Genomic DNA, 12311 nt, shown 5'->3' with positions numbered 1-12311 from the left:
TCTGAGTTGGAAGGGATGCACAAGAATCACTGAAGTCCATCTCCTCGCCCTGTGTTGTCCAAATGCTTCTTGAACTCTGTCAGGCTTGGTGCTGTGGCCGCTTCCCTGGGGTGCCTCTTCCGGTGCCCAACCACACTCTGGGTGAAAAAAACCATTTCTTAATATCCAACCTAAACCTCCCCTGACACACCTTCATGCTGTTCCCTCGGGTCCTATTGCTGGTCACCACAGAGAAGAGATCAGTGCCTGCTCCTCCACTTCCCCTCACTAGGAAGTTGTAGACTGCAATGAGGTCTCCCCTCAGTCTCCTCTTCTCCAGGCTGAACAGACCAAGTGACCTCAGCTGCTCCTCAGATGGCTTCCCCTCAAGACTCTTCACCATCTTCATTGCCCTCCTTTGCACACTCTAATAGCTTAATATCCTTGTTATATTGTGGTGCCCAATATTGCACACAATATTCAAGGTGAGGCCACAGCAGTGCAGAGCAGAGCAAGACAACCCTCGACCGGCTGGTGATGCTTTGCCTGATGCCCCCTCGGACCGGGTTGACCCTTCTGGCTGCCAGGGCACTGCTGACTCATATTCCCTTTCCACGGTGCTGCTCTCCAGCATCTTGTTCCCCAGTCTGTATGTAGATCCAGGATTGCCCTGTCCCAGGTGCAAACTCCAGCACTTGTCTTTGTTGTATTTCATATGGTTGGTGGTTGCCCATCTCTCTAATTTGTCAAGGTCTCTCTGCAGGGCATCTCTGCCTTTGAGGGCGTCAACAGCCCTCCTAATTTCATGCCATCAGCAAACTTACTAAGTATATGTTTGAGTCCTGCATCCAAGTAATTTATGAAGATGTTGAAGAGAACTGGCCTCAAAATGGAGCTCTGCAGGACCTCCCTAGTGACTGGTCGCCAGTCTGATATAACCTGAAACCTTTGTGTTTGACCCATGAGCCTGTTGTTCACCTACTGTGTTATGTATTTCTCTAGCTGTGTGCTGGACATTTTGTTCAGGAGGATAATGCAAGAGACAGTATTGAAAGCTTTCCTCAATTCCAAAAAGTTTACATCAACTGGTTTCCCTTGAAATCATGTCAGTGGATATGTTGTGCTTGCCCTTGTGTCAGGATTGTGTCCCAAACTATTTGGGGATGAAAGCAGAGGAGGAAATAATCCCCAGGTGGAGTTGATGCTGCTTTGCAGTGTCAGTGTGGCTTGCAGTGCTGTACTTCTAGTAGTGAACTGATTATTCCCCATAACACTTGAACAAAAGGTGATTAGTGGCCTACAGATAACGATGTGTTGTGGTTTTAAGCCCAGCTGGATATTAAGCACCACGCAGCCCCTCGCTCAACCTGCCCTCTCTCCCACCACCCTGGTGGAATGGGAAGGAGAATCAAAGTAAAACTTGTATCTTGAGATAAGAACAGTTTAGTAGTTGAAAATAAACTAATATACAGTAATAAGGATAAATGATAAGAATAATGATAATGAAGAGGGAAAAACAAGTGATACACAATTAAATTGCTCACCACCTGCTGACCGATGCCTTTCCCGAATGCACATCGGCCCCCCCTTCCAGGTAACTCTCCCCAGCTAATATACTGGGCATAACATTCTATGGTGTGGAATATCCCTTTGTTCAGTTTGGGTCACCTGTCCCAGCTATGCTCTCTCCCAGTTTCTTTTGTGTACCTTCTCACTGTCAGAGCATGAGACAAGAAAAATAAATCTGTGACTTAGGATAAACCCGATTTAGCAAAGAAACAAATCATCAGTGTATTATCAACAGCAATATCATTCCAGATCCAAAACACAGCACTGTAACAGCTTCTGAGAAGAAATTAACTCTTCCCTAGCTGAAACTAGGGCACCATGATAACCTAAAAGCGTTGCTGATTTTTCTGCTTGCCTCAGACCTGACTTGTGTTCAGTTTGGTGGTTTTTGGTTTTGGTGGGTTTTTTTTGAGCAGCGAGGGAAGCAAAAAAGTTGAAAACTATGTTTTATACTATTTGGTGTAATTTGAAGTTTCTTCAGAGTTAAGATTTGTATGAATCTTTCTATCTCTAGATGCTACTTAAAAAACCCCAAACTTACATTAGGCTTTTTTTTTAAATTGAGAAGGTTTAGTCAGGGGACAGTATGGGGCAGGCTTGTCTTTCTAGGACTTGTACTTACTGTTTTGGAAGTCTCTATATGAGAACAGGGACTGTCTACTGGGTGGTGGTCCAGTAACAGATGCATTAAAGTTTAAAAAATCCATGCAATAGAAAACCCGTGTATTTTGCTTGAGGTGTGGGTACACAAAGAATGTAGAGTGGTGAGGTGATGGGCCATCTGAATATGTGTGTCTGGAAAGGGGCTGGTATGAAGCCTGTGCAAAACCTTGTGCTGTGATGCAGGTGCACCATGCGGGTTTTTGGGAGGCATCTTTGTCATGGTACATGGCGAAGTTTGCTGATTTTTCTCAGCTGTGAGATTTTGATCTTCAGCATTGCCTTCTCTATGCAAACACAGTGAGGCCAGCAGCTTTACAAGGTCAGGTGGCTTCCAGAGAAGAGGTGTGCTTACCCTCTCCTAAGTGTCCAGCCAGTGTCTTCACATAGGCCTGAGCTGAGCAGCCCTGCCTGTGTGTGTTAACCTCTGGCTCCACTCCATATCTCTGGAAATAAGGTGCTGCTTGTAATTCATGTGCTGGCAGGCTTTGCCATGTTGCTTGGATACCAAAAAAAGCACAGCCCACTCCAGCGGACCCTCGGCATGAGCCTTCATTCAAGGGCCAGCTCTCCGAGCGGCTTAGCGAGATGTCATTTTAATTGAGCTGCTCGCTGGCTTGTGCAGCTGCCTTTTACGATGTGACTTCTTATAAAACGCTTCCCTAATCCCTCTTGGTGCAGAATTAAGTTTGGCATAATTGCCTGTGCACTAGATCTTGAAGCATTTTTGTAGGGCAGTGAGTTAAAATACTGAGCTACCCTGTCTGCATGCACCAAGCAAGAAGCTGCTGTGAGATGACTGAAAGCTTGTACAGATCTTCCAGTATTATTTTGCAGCAGTCTGCACAGCTCTTTTTCTCTGTGTAGCTGTCTGAACTGGCTTCATATCTCTCTGCTTATATGATCTGCTTGTCAGTGCCTAAGCAGAATCATTCCTCCTGCTGTCTTCCCCAGGGCATTTCTCAGTTCATTTGTAAATCAGCTGAGTAATGGTGCGTTCAGCCCACTCTTCCTGAGCAAAGATCCAATCCACTTGAGTTCAAGAAAGGCAATAGTAACCCAAAAAGTACCAAGGGAATTTTATGCGTGCTGTATTCACTTTATTAAAATGTGGAGAGCAAAATACCAGCGGGGGAGAGAGAAGCGGCACAGGGCATCCATCCTCAGGGTGTCCTGTGGAGCGTGTCTGTGTCAGCTGAATGTAACTCACTCCCATTGCCTTCAGCATGCTTCTCCCAGTTCATGTGAGGTAATGGTTAGACCCATGCAGGGTATTAGACCCCTTGTCCAATAATATCATTAAACAAGGAAGAGGAGAGCAAAACTGTCTCAGGAGGGAGAAATTATTTAATACACATATACATAAAAAATATATATTTTTATATATATATATATATATATACACTCCCCTATACCTTCTGTGCTTTTAATTGGTGGATGATGGTTATCCCCACTGGAGACCTCGGTCCATCCAGCTCCTCCAGCCTAGCAGGTATACTCCTCAACATGGAGTGTTTTCAGTAAGGGGGAGAGTTTCTTGCAGTTATTGCAGGATACTGATGTCCTTGTAGTGCCCCTCTTTGTCTCCTGCATGCTTGTCTACAGCTTAACCCACTTGTTATCTGAAATGCAGGAAGGGATGATCCTGCTGAAATAGTCCCTCTGGTAGCTGGGAAGAGCTGGGAGAGAGCTTTTAATTGCTTGCATTGTCACGGTCTAATCTTATGATAGTCTCCTCTGACTGCAGCCAGGCACTGCAGAGTAGGTTTCTCAAAATGAGGGATGCAAGCCCGGCAGTCCCACTTGGGGAGGCTGAACCAGATGCTCAGGCCTTTCCTCCATGGACACTGGAGCTGTCACAGGGAGCTCTGGGCCCTCTGTGTAGACAAAATCTATATATGGGCTCGGTAGCACTCTGCCTTAGAGTGAGCAGTCCCAAGCCTGTGGGAAATCCATCTGACTCCAGTCTGTGGTTGGAAACTTCTCTGAGTGTTTACTGCTGGTGGTTGGAGGCCCTCTGAGCAGTTGCTTGGTTGCTCAGAAAAACAGCTCTTCTGTTTCTACTGAAGCCTTATCTGATGGTTTTGAAGCTGAGGTTTATTTTCCTCCTGTTACACCTCCTCACTCTGAGCTAGCAGCTTCAGCATTGCTAGTGTAAATAAAGCTGCCTCCTCGCTCCTCAGCCTGCCATCATCCCTCCAGCTTGCTGGTGCCCAGTGGCACAGCCTGCCATGATGGTTTGGGGCACCTGCTCGTGCCTCCCCAGCCCATGTGGGTGGCAGGAGAGGAGAGAACCAGACACCCTGTGGTTTTCTGTGCTCATCTCGACCAGACTTCAGCTATACCCACCCTTGCTGGGCTCTGAGACATGAGGCACTGCCATGCCATCTTGTCTAATTTAAATAAGGGAGAATTTCAAACTAATAAATAACAAATTAATTAGCACAAGCAGTGCAATGGGCACTTATTTGCTCAATAGTAGGTTCATCTGGCTTTCCCTTTTTTGTCTTTGGTTTGCAGCAGTGTTAGGTATGGTGCTGGGTCTTCTTGCAGCTGGAAAAGCACTTATGAGTCTGGGCACTGGGACAGGTGGTGTTTAGATTCACTTGGGCGTCAGTGTTGGTGGGCTGGGCTGCTCAAACAGGTGATGCTGGCACTTCCATCTGAAACCTGAGCAGGCCTTGGTTTGGCTCTGTTAACGTTTGGGCTTTTTCCCTTTGAGGCTCAGAGGAGGGTCTCCCCATGTCCCCTGCCCCAGCAGTTTCTGTTGGTCTGGGTCCCTGTTGGTGCTGCAGGCACAGTGCAGGGACAGCATTACTCTCCTCACCTGCCACTGCATGTCCCTTGCACAGTTGTTGCCTGGTCACCTTGTCAAAGGCTAAACTCCCATTCAAGCTGGTTTAGACACAGGTGGGCTGTGGTGCTCACAGTGTGTTCCCTCACCTACTGTTCCTGCTGTATGTGCTTCCGAGCAGTGGTGGGAAAACTGCTGGTCGCAAGTTACCTTAGCTCACCTAGCCATGGGGAGCCAGCTGCTCTCTGGTGGGTGCTGTCAGCTTCTAAGACAGAGTTCCAGCAGTGTTCAAAGCCCAGAGACACAGTGCTGGCCACATTGAAAGATCCTGCTCTGATTATTTGGTAATAAGTGTCCTGGTTCAGGAAAGGTGCTTCCTAGTTCAATGCCCCCACTGAGCCTCTCCAAACCATGGCTCCTCTCTCACTCCCCTGTATTCCCCTTTCCCTTCTCATTGCCGAGGGACAAGAGCTGAGAATTGAGAGGCACAAAGGGCAAACATAATGGGTTGAGGTAAGAACAATTTACTGGAAACAGCAATGAGATAAGAAAATGAACAGTAACAGCAACAATACTAATAACAAAAGTGAGGGTGATTCACTTGCAAAATGCTCACTGAGCTGGACCTGACTGTGGTCATGCCACCCCACTGCTCTGTGGCTCAGGACTAGTGCCACACTATACCCACTGTCCTGTCCACCACCTTTTCTTGACCAGAAGGAACCCCTTCCCCCAGGAAGAGAGTCCCTTTCCCTGCCCCCGGCAGTGACATGAAGTGTTACAGAATATAACATCTGTGTCCTAGCCATGCCCCCTCCTGGCTACTGCAAAAAATGAACCCTGTCCCGACTGAAACCAGGACAATAAGGGGAAAAAAAAAAGGCAAGGGAGAATGTTTTTTTTCTAAAAGTTGCTGCTGGCAAGTAAACAAGGTGAAGGGCTTCAAGTCTCTCTTCTGGCTGGGACCTGCTCTGTGCTCTGCAGTGGGGGCACCTGTGTAGGGGAGGGTCTGTACTGGGAGCAAGATGTTGGGACTTCTTTGTAGGACATTGTTGATTTTAGAGTCCACCAGGAGATGATGAAGAAGAAAAAACCAAAACAACCTTAAATCACAGAAGGCCATTGCTTGAGTCATTATGTGAGTGTGCGGATTTAAAGAAAACTCATCCAGATGCTTTCTGCTCTAGAGTTTTAAAACTGAGGGGTTGATTCACCTAACACTTCAACTAATTCTCCCCTTTGGAATTGACTATGGATACTGCTTCACTTTTCCCTACTGCCTAGGAAGATACAGGTGGTGGCCAAAGGGCAGGTTTTGTGTCCTGGGTCTTGCTTGTACTTGAGTCTGGGATCTGAACATCTCCCAAGTATCCATGGTAGGTTGTGCATGAGCCTGGGTGGTGAAGGCGAGGGGACTGTGGGAAACAAAACAACCTGTGGCTCAGAGGGTGGTATGTTTGGAGACTTGCAGATCCCTAGGAGCTGCGTGCTGCCGTGGGAAATCTGGCCCTTCCTGCAGGCTGCTAGCAGTAATGGTGTGCTCAAGAAAGCCTACTTGTTAATAGGCCTTTTTTTTCCCAAGTCACTGTTAAGTGTGATGGAGCCCTTCTTTCCTGGAGAGGGCTGTGCACCTATCTGACGTTTGGAAGTGTGAATGAATTCCTCATTTTGCTTTGCTTGTGTGCACAGCTTTTGTTTTACCTGTTAAACTGCCATTATCTCAACCCATAATTTTTCTCTTCCAGTTTTGTCCCCCATTCCACTGGTGGAAGTGTGAGTGAGCAGCTGTGTGGTGCTCAGTTACCAGCTGGGGTTAAACCATGACAGCTGAGTTTGGGAATCTCCAAGGGGTGGGGACATGCCATACCACCCCATTCTGTGAAAACTCAGTGGAGCTCCAGGTATTGTCCTGGTGCATATCCTGGGTGTGGGGAAAGAGGAGGGATATTGGGGCAGGAGGTGGCTAGCCAGAAGATTAGAATCCCTCTTGTGTGATCTCCAAGGAGATCAGTATCCCTCAATACTGTTTTTCTGCTGCTTTGATTTACGTGAAGACCCAGGATTGAGAGGCCACTGAGCTTTCACTACAGCTGCTTTTGCCCTCTCCTGCTCTGCCCTGCTTTCCTATTGTGGCATGTAATTTACTCCCTGACTCTCCATCCTGCAGTTACAGTCCCAGCTCAAAAGTGTGATTACAGCTGCGGCATTGCTGTGTCGTTGCCTTTTGTTTGCCACAATACAGCTCTCCTTGGGCAGAGCAGAAAGGAAAAGATATATAACGATGCATGGACAGAGGGGAAGATCTGACGTGCCTTTCCAACCCGTTTGCTGTGTATTTCATCTCGGGTGGGGACTCTCGTTAACTATTGCTCAGCGAAGCAACCCGTACCTAAAGGTTAATTTCCACAGCGGTTGTTGCTGGGTTATTTGATGGTGGGTAATTTCTACCCTCAAAAGATTCTTTTACTCCTACTTGGTATTTAATGAGATTAAATTGCAACTTCTCTGAGACCTCGTGGCAGAAGTGTGTATGTGTGGCAGGTGGCCACCAAAGCTTTGTGTGGACTTAATAGAAAGGCACTCGGGGAGCAGAGAGAAAACTCTTTAATAATGAGGGGGAAAAATAGTGGTGATGTTTGAAAGCTTCACAGGTGTTAATAAAAGATACTGCTTTGTCAGTTACATAGAATGATAAATACAATGGGCTTTTGCAAGAATCTGTAGGACACAAATTATTGTAACATGACTTTGATGTACACAGGATGCTCCTTTTAAGGCCCGAAGCAAGGTGACCTTTTATATGAGGTGACTGTGGGCTGAGTTTTCCAGTTGACATAATGGTGCTGGGCCCCAATTCTGGCTTTGCAGTGAATTTATTTAATTTATTTAATTCTACTGATTGCATGGTTTTTTTCTTGGAGAACCTAGTCCTAAGGCAACAGTGATCCAGTGAGACCACCAAAGGCAAATAGAGCTGCTTCTGTTCTGTGTTGATGTAGTTGATAGCGGGGTGGGCTTTGACAGTTGCTGCAGGGTGTTTGTGTTTGATGTAGGTGAGCAGGAGGTGGGTGCACGTAGCCTTGGTTGAGCAAGGAATGTGTGTGTGTTAGGGAGGTCTGTGCTCTGCGTGCTTATCCAGGCTTATGATCTACAGACAGTGAAGTGCACCATGAGCTGGGCCCGAAGTGTTGTCCGTTCCTATACCCTCTCTTACATTTTCTCCAGGCTGCTAAAGCTGATGACATCTAGCATTGAATGCAGTTAAACTTGTTTGACATGGAACTGAAAAGCTTTCCTGTGGCTGTTCTGAAAGATTTGTGCCAATGTGTTTTTCTTGACTGTTGGTTTTTTTTGTTTATTTAACTACTTGCTCGACCTCGGATTCTGGGCAGTTCATGAATCTCTTATTAGTTGGTTTCTGCATTCACTTGGGGGGCGAATGTTTGAATATGTGAAATTCAACAGGGATCAGGTGGGTGAAATACTCCCCTGAGAAAATGCTTTAGAGACAGATGAGAGCCACTGGATGCTTTTGCTGCATCTCTGTAGAGAGAAGAGGTGAAACATTGGGTGTGGGTGGGCAGGGATAAACATCCCTGGGAGTTGCACTGGTGGTGAGATGGTGGCATGTCAGGCTGGTCAGAACCAGAACTGAGCCCGAATTGTGTTTTATGGTGTTGGTACAAAGGCTTTTTCTGTTCTCAGCTTCCCAACAGCTGTCAGGCAGCCATGCTATGCAGGCAGGGGAGAAAGGCTGGCCACAGTAACATCCCAGGATACCTCAGCTGTGCAGCGGCTCTTGTTTCGCTGCCCTTTTTGGCTATGGGGTGGGGAGAGGAGGGGATGCTGCACATCCTCAGAGCAAAATCCCAGTCTGAGCTGGTTTCTGCAGCTCCAGTAGAATGTAATGCCACTCCTCCATCCGCCGGGATACCCTAACACTATCCTGGCAGCGCTGCCCTTTGGGGCAGTGTATTTGTAGTGGCAGTACCCTGACTGACTGCCTTGACTGCATCTGCTTCTGGGGGTGGCTTCAGGGTTGCAACAGGTGCCTCTGGCTGGAGTAACCCCTGGCTGGGGAGTCTTGCTGCAGCCTTTTCTGGTCATCCCTCCTCCAGTCCCCAGGCGTGGGTGGGGGCCTCAGCTGCAGAGGGGAAAGGCACCTGCTGTCTCAGGGGCCAGGTGGCAGCACGTGGAGCCAGGGTGAGTTTCAGCTGTCCCGGGATTAGCAGCAGGGAGCTGCATGCAACGTAAGTGCTGACGCAAAGCTGTTTGCATGAGGGATTCTCAGCCAGTCCTTTCCCTGGCACGGGGAGATGGCCCCGGACCTGCACGTAGTTCCCCTCTGAGATCACATACTACACTGTTATGGAACTTGGTCCTGGACTCTGCATGTGCTGCATTTGAAATGGGCAGACAGAGATTCCGGGGACAGGTTTTGCTTTTTAAAAGCGTTTGTTCCTGACCGTGTCTCTGTGCTTATCTAATTACCCATCTGGTGATTTTGTTCATCTCAGCAATGTGTGACAAGGGTAACATGCAAAACCACTATTGTATGAGGAGTGGCAATGTTGAGGGCCAATTTACAGAAGGAAAGGCAGGCTGTCACCTTGGAGAGGAATAAATTCGGATTTTTTGATAGTACTTGAAGATGTGAGAAAATGAGGCTCAGTAACCTGAGTCGTACCAAGCCCCCCCAAACTGCTGAAGATGTTTTACAGGTGTCATTGTGAGGGCCCCTTTCCCAGCGCTGTTGTTGCCTTGACGCAGTGCACATCAGATACTTAACGAACGGGCAGCCCTCCGTGGAACGATTCCCCATCAGCTTTAAAACCCACTTCTCAGGGAACTATTTTCATCATGTGGTGCTTGGGATTTACTGCAACGGCCGGTACGGCTCGCTGGGCATGAGCAGACGATCAGATCTGATGGACAAGCCTCTAACTTACCGAACTCTGAGCGACCTCATCTTTGAATTTGAAGACTCCTATAAAAAGTACTTACATTCAGTCAAAAAAGTAAAAATTGGATTATACGTCCCGCACGAGCCGCACAGCTTTCAGCCCATCGAGTGGAAACAGCTGGTCCTCAATGTATCCAAAATGATGCGCACAGAAGTCAGAAAGGAGCTGGAGAAGTTTGCCAGGGATATGAGGATGAAGGTAGGCCTGTGCACCTGGGGGGTGGGCTTGGGGGCAGCTGTGCCTTGTCCCATCCCCCAGAGATGGGTCTTGCCCTGTGTCAGCACACTGATCCCAGCCTGAGGTGAACCAGGTACCAGGTGGACTGGGCATGTGCTTAAATCTGTCTTGGTGGTGTTCCCCCAGGATTTGGTGCGTTTTCAAACCCTTGTAGCTATTTAGTTCAAGGGTCTCCCCTTCAGCCTGAAAAACACTTGAACCCATACTTGTACCTGGCCATCAAGGACCTATTTCCCACTTTGCTTTTCTCAATGACTCCAGAAGAATGTGGCTGGGAAGAATCAGCATGGCTGGGGCTGGAACTGGTGGGAAGGGTGGCCTGGTAACAGGTAGGAATCTCTGCTCTTTGCACCTGAACTGCAAGGGATGCCACGGGACATCCGTGTCAGTGGTTGCCTCTCCTTGCAGGGCATGCCAGTGGGCTTGCCCTGTGCTGCCTGATGTCCACCACCCTCAGCTAAATCATAAAGTGGATTACATGGGAAAGGTGAGTAAAGCAAGTCGTTTGCAGACTGATGCTTCCCTGCCAGTTAGTTGGACTGAAGAGCTCAGAGAGAAACAATAGGGAGACAGGGCAGGCTGCCAGGGTGGAGGAGATTTTGGCTGCCCTTGGGGATGAGGGGTGTCCCTGATCGTGCCTCTGAGCCTGGCATAGGCCAGGAGCTGTTTGTGGTTGTGGTGGAAGGGGATTTGGTGCCTTTCCAGCCTGCTGCTGGCAGCGAGAGCAGAGCAGGTGTGTTGCTAAGTATGGGTCTGGCTCTTGTGGAGAGGTATGTGGCATCGTGTCCAAGTTATTCTGGGTTCCTGTCCCCTTCCCTGCTAAAGAACGGCTCCTACGTAGCAGCCACGTGCCTTCTTGGCTGATGCACCTGCCCCTTTGCCCTGACCTTGGGGTGAACATTTCCAGTGGCATTGTAGCCCCTGTGTTCTGCTGCCATCTCTCCTGCCCTACCAAGGCATTTTGAGGGCTGTCTTGTATCATACTATCACCTTAAGAATGTGGTCTTGATTACTGATGTAATGACATTTTTTCTTCTTTTCACTTCTAACCTACTCATACACTTTTAATACTACCTAGAGAGCAAAGAGCCGAAACATGCTCTAGTTGAAGAAGTCCATATGGGTGGGTGACTGACTGAATTTTATACTTGCTTTTGATAGAGGGACCAGCTCTGTCTGCGTGCTGAGCTGTGACATTGAGTTCAGTCCTTTTGAGCGTCTCAGGGCCAGGACCAGAGCCCTGAACTCTTGAAGGTGGAAGGCCCTGCGTCTGACCTTTCCCTTGAGTTACTTCAGAATTTGAGCCACTTGATTCAGAGGGCTCCTATTGTGAGGGGGCTGACTTTGAAGGGTCAGGTCTTTAAAACAGCCTGAAGCGCGAGTGTTGTGCTGATGGCCTTCTGAGGTTGGAGGGCCTGGAAGATGTGGGCAAGGTGGAGACCTGCTGAAAAGTTTCACTGTCAGAGAGTTCAACTGCCAGCCTGAGAGATGGTCACCTCTGTTTGTGTAGAGAAAAGTTGGAGAGGGCGATTTGGCTGCCTGAGTTTCCTTCAGCTGAGGCTCAAAGTCATTTTTCTTATCCCTTGCTGTTGCCAGCTCTGAAGAAAGCCGTGGATGAGACAGTATTCAGCTGGGAACTGAATGGGTGACACTGAATTTTTGCAGGAGGCCGCAGAACAGCTATCACATGATAACAGCTTTGGGTTCCTCTTAACCTGGGCAGAGTTTGAATACGCCCCAAGGGACTGAAGGCTCTTTGTGTGCCATCCCTGCTACTGTATGAGGCCCTTTATTTTAATTTTTTTTATTTTCAGTGAATCATTGCCTTTATTGAAGGCCACTTCCTTCCCTCCCCCATCTCTCACAGATTCTGAAACCCTCAAGTGCCCATTCTCCGATGAAAGAGAGATCACGGGGTAAGTCGCTGTCCCCTCGTCGAAGGCAAGCGAGCCCTCAGAGACGGGCATGCAGAAGAGATAAATCGTGAGTATTCCTGCCACCATCACTGCTGGGTCAGAAACGGAGGGTGATGATGCGTTGTTTTGGTGTACAAAACTTACATGCTCAGTGGCATATATAGCAAAACTGCCCCAGGTACCCTTTGTTAC

At 48.1% G+C, this 12311-nt stretch overlaps 1 protein-coding gene across 5 annotated transcripts in view; it reads left to right on the top strand.

Annotated features, from left to right (window-relative positions):
• The window catches only part of VASH2 (vasohibin 2), a 37719-nt gene that overhangs the window by 17689 nt on the left and 7719 nt on the right, over positions 1-12311 (top strand). For all 5 annotated transcript variants that reach the window (XM_032684257.1, XM_032684262.1, XM_032684259.1 and 2 more), the window contains exons 5-6: positions 9783-10164; positions 12071-12186. In XM_032684257.1, the coding sequence (XP_032540148.1) occupies positions 9783-10164; positions 12071-12186 (498 nt within the window). The remainder of the gene's footprint in view (positions 1-9782; positions 10165-12070; positions 12187-12311) is intronic.

The sequence above is a fragment of the Chiroxiphia lanceolata genome, chromosome 3 (genome assembly GCF_009829145.1).
Source record: "Chiroxiphia lanceolata isolate bChiLan1 chromosome 3, bChiLan1.pri, whole genome shotgun sequence".
NCBI classification, from domain to species: domain Eukaryota; kingdom Metazoa; phylum Chordata; class Aves; order Passeriformes; family Pipridae; genus Chiroxiphia; species Chiroxiphia lanceolata.
This window is presented reverse-complemented; position numbering and strand designations above follow the sequence as displayed.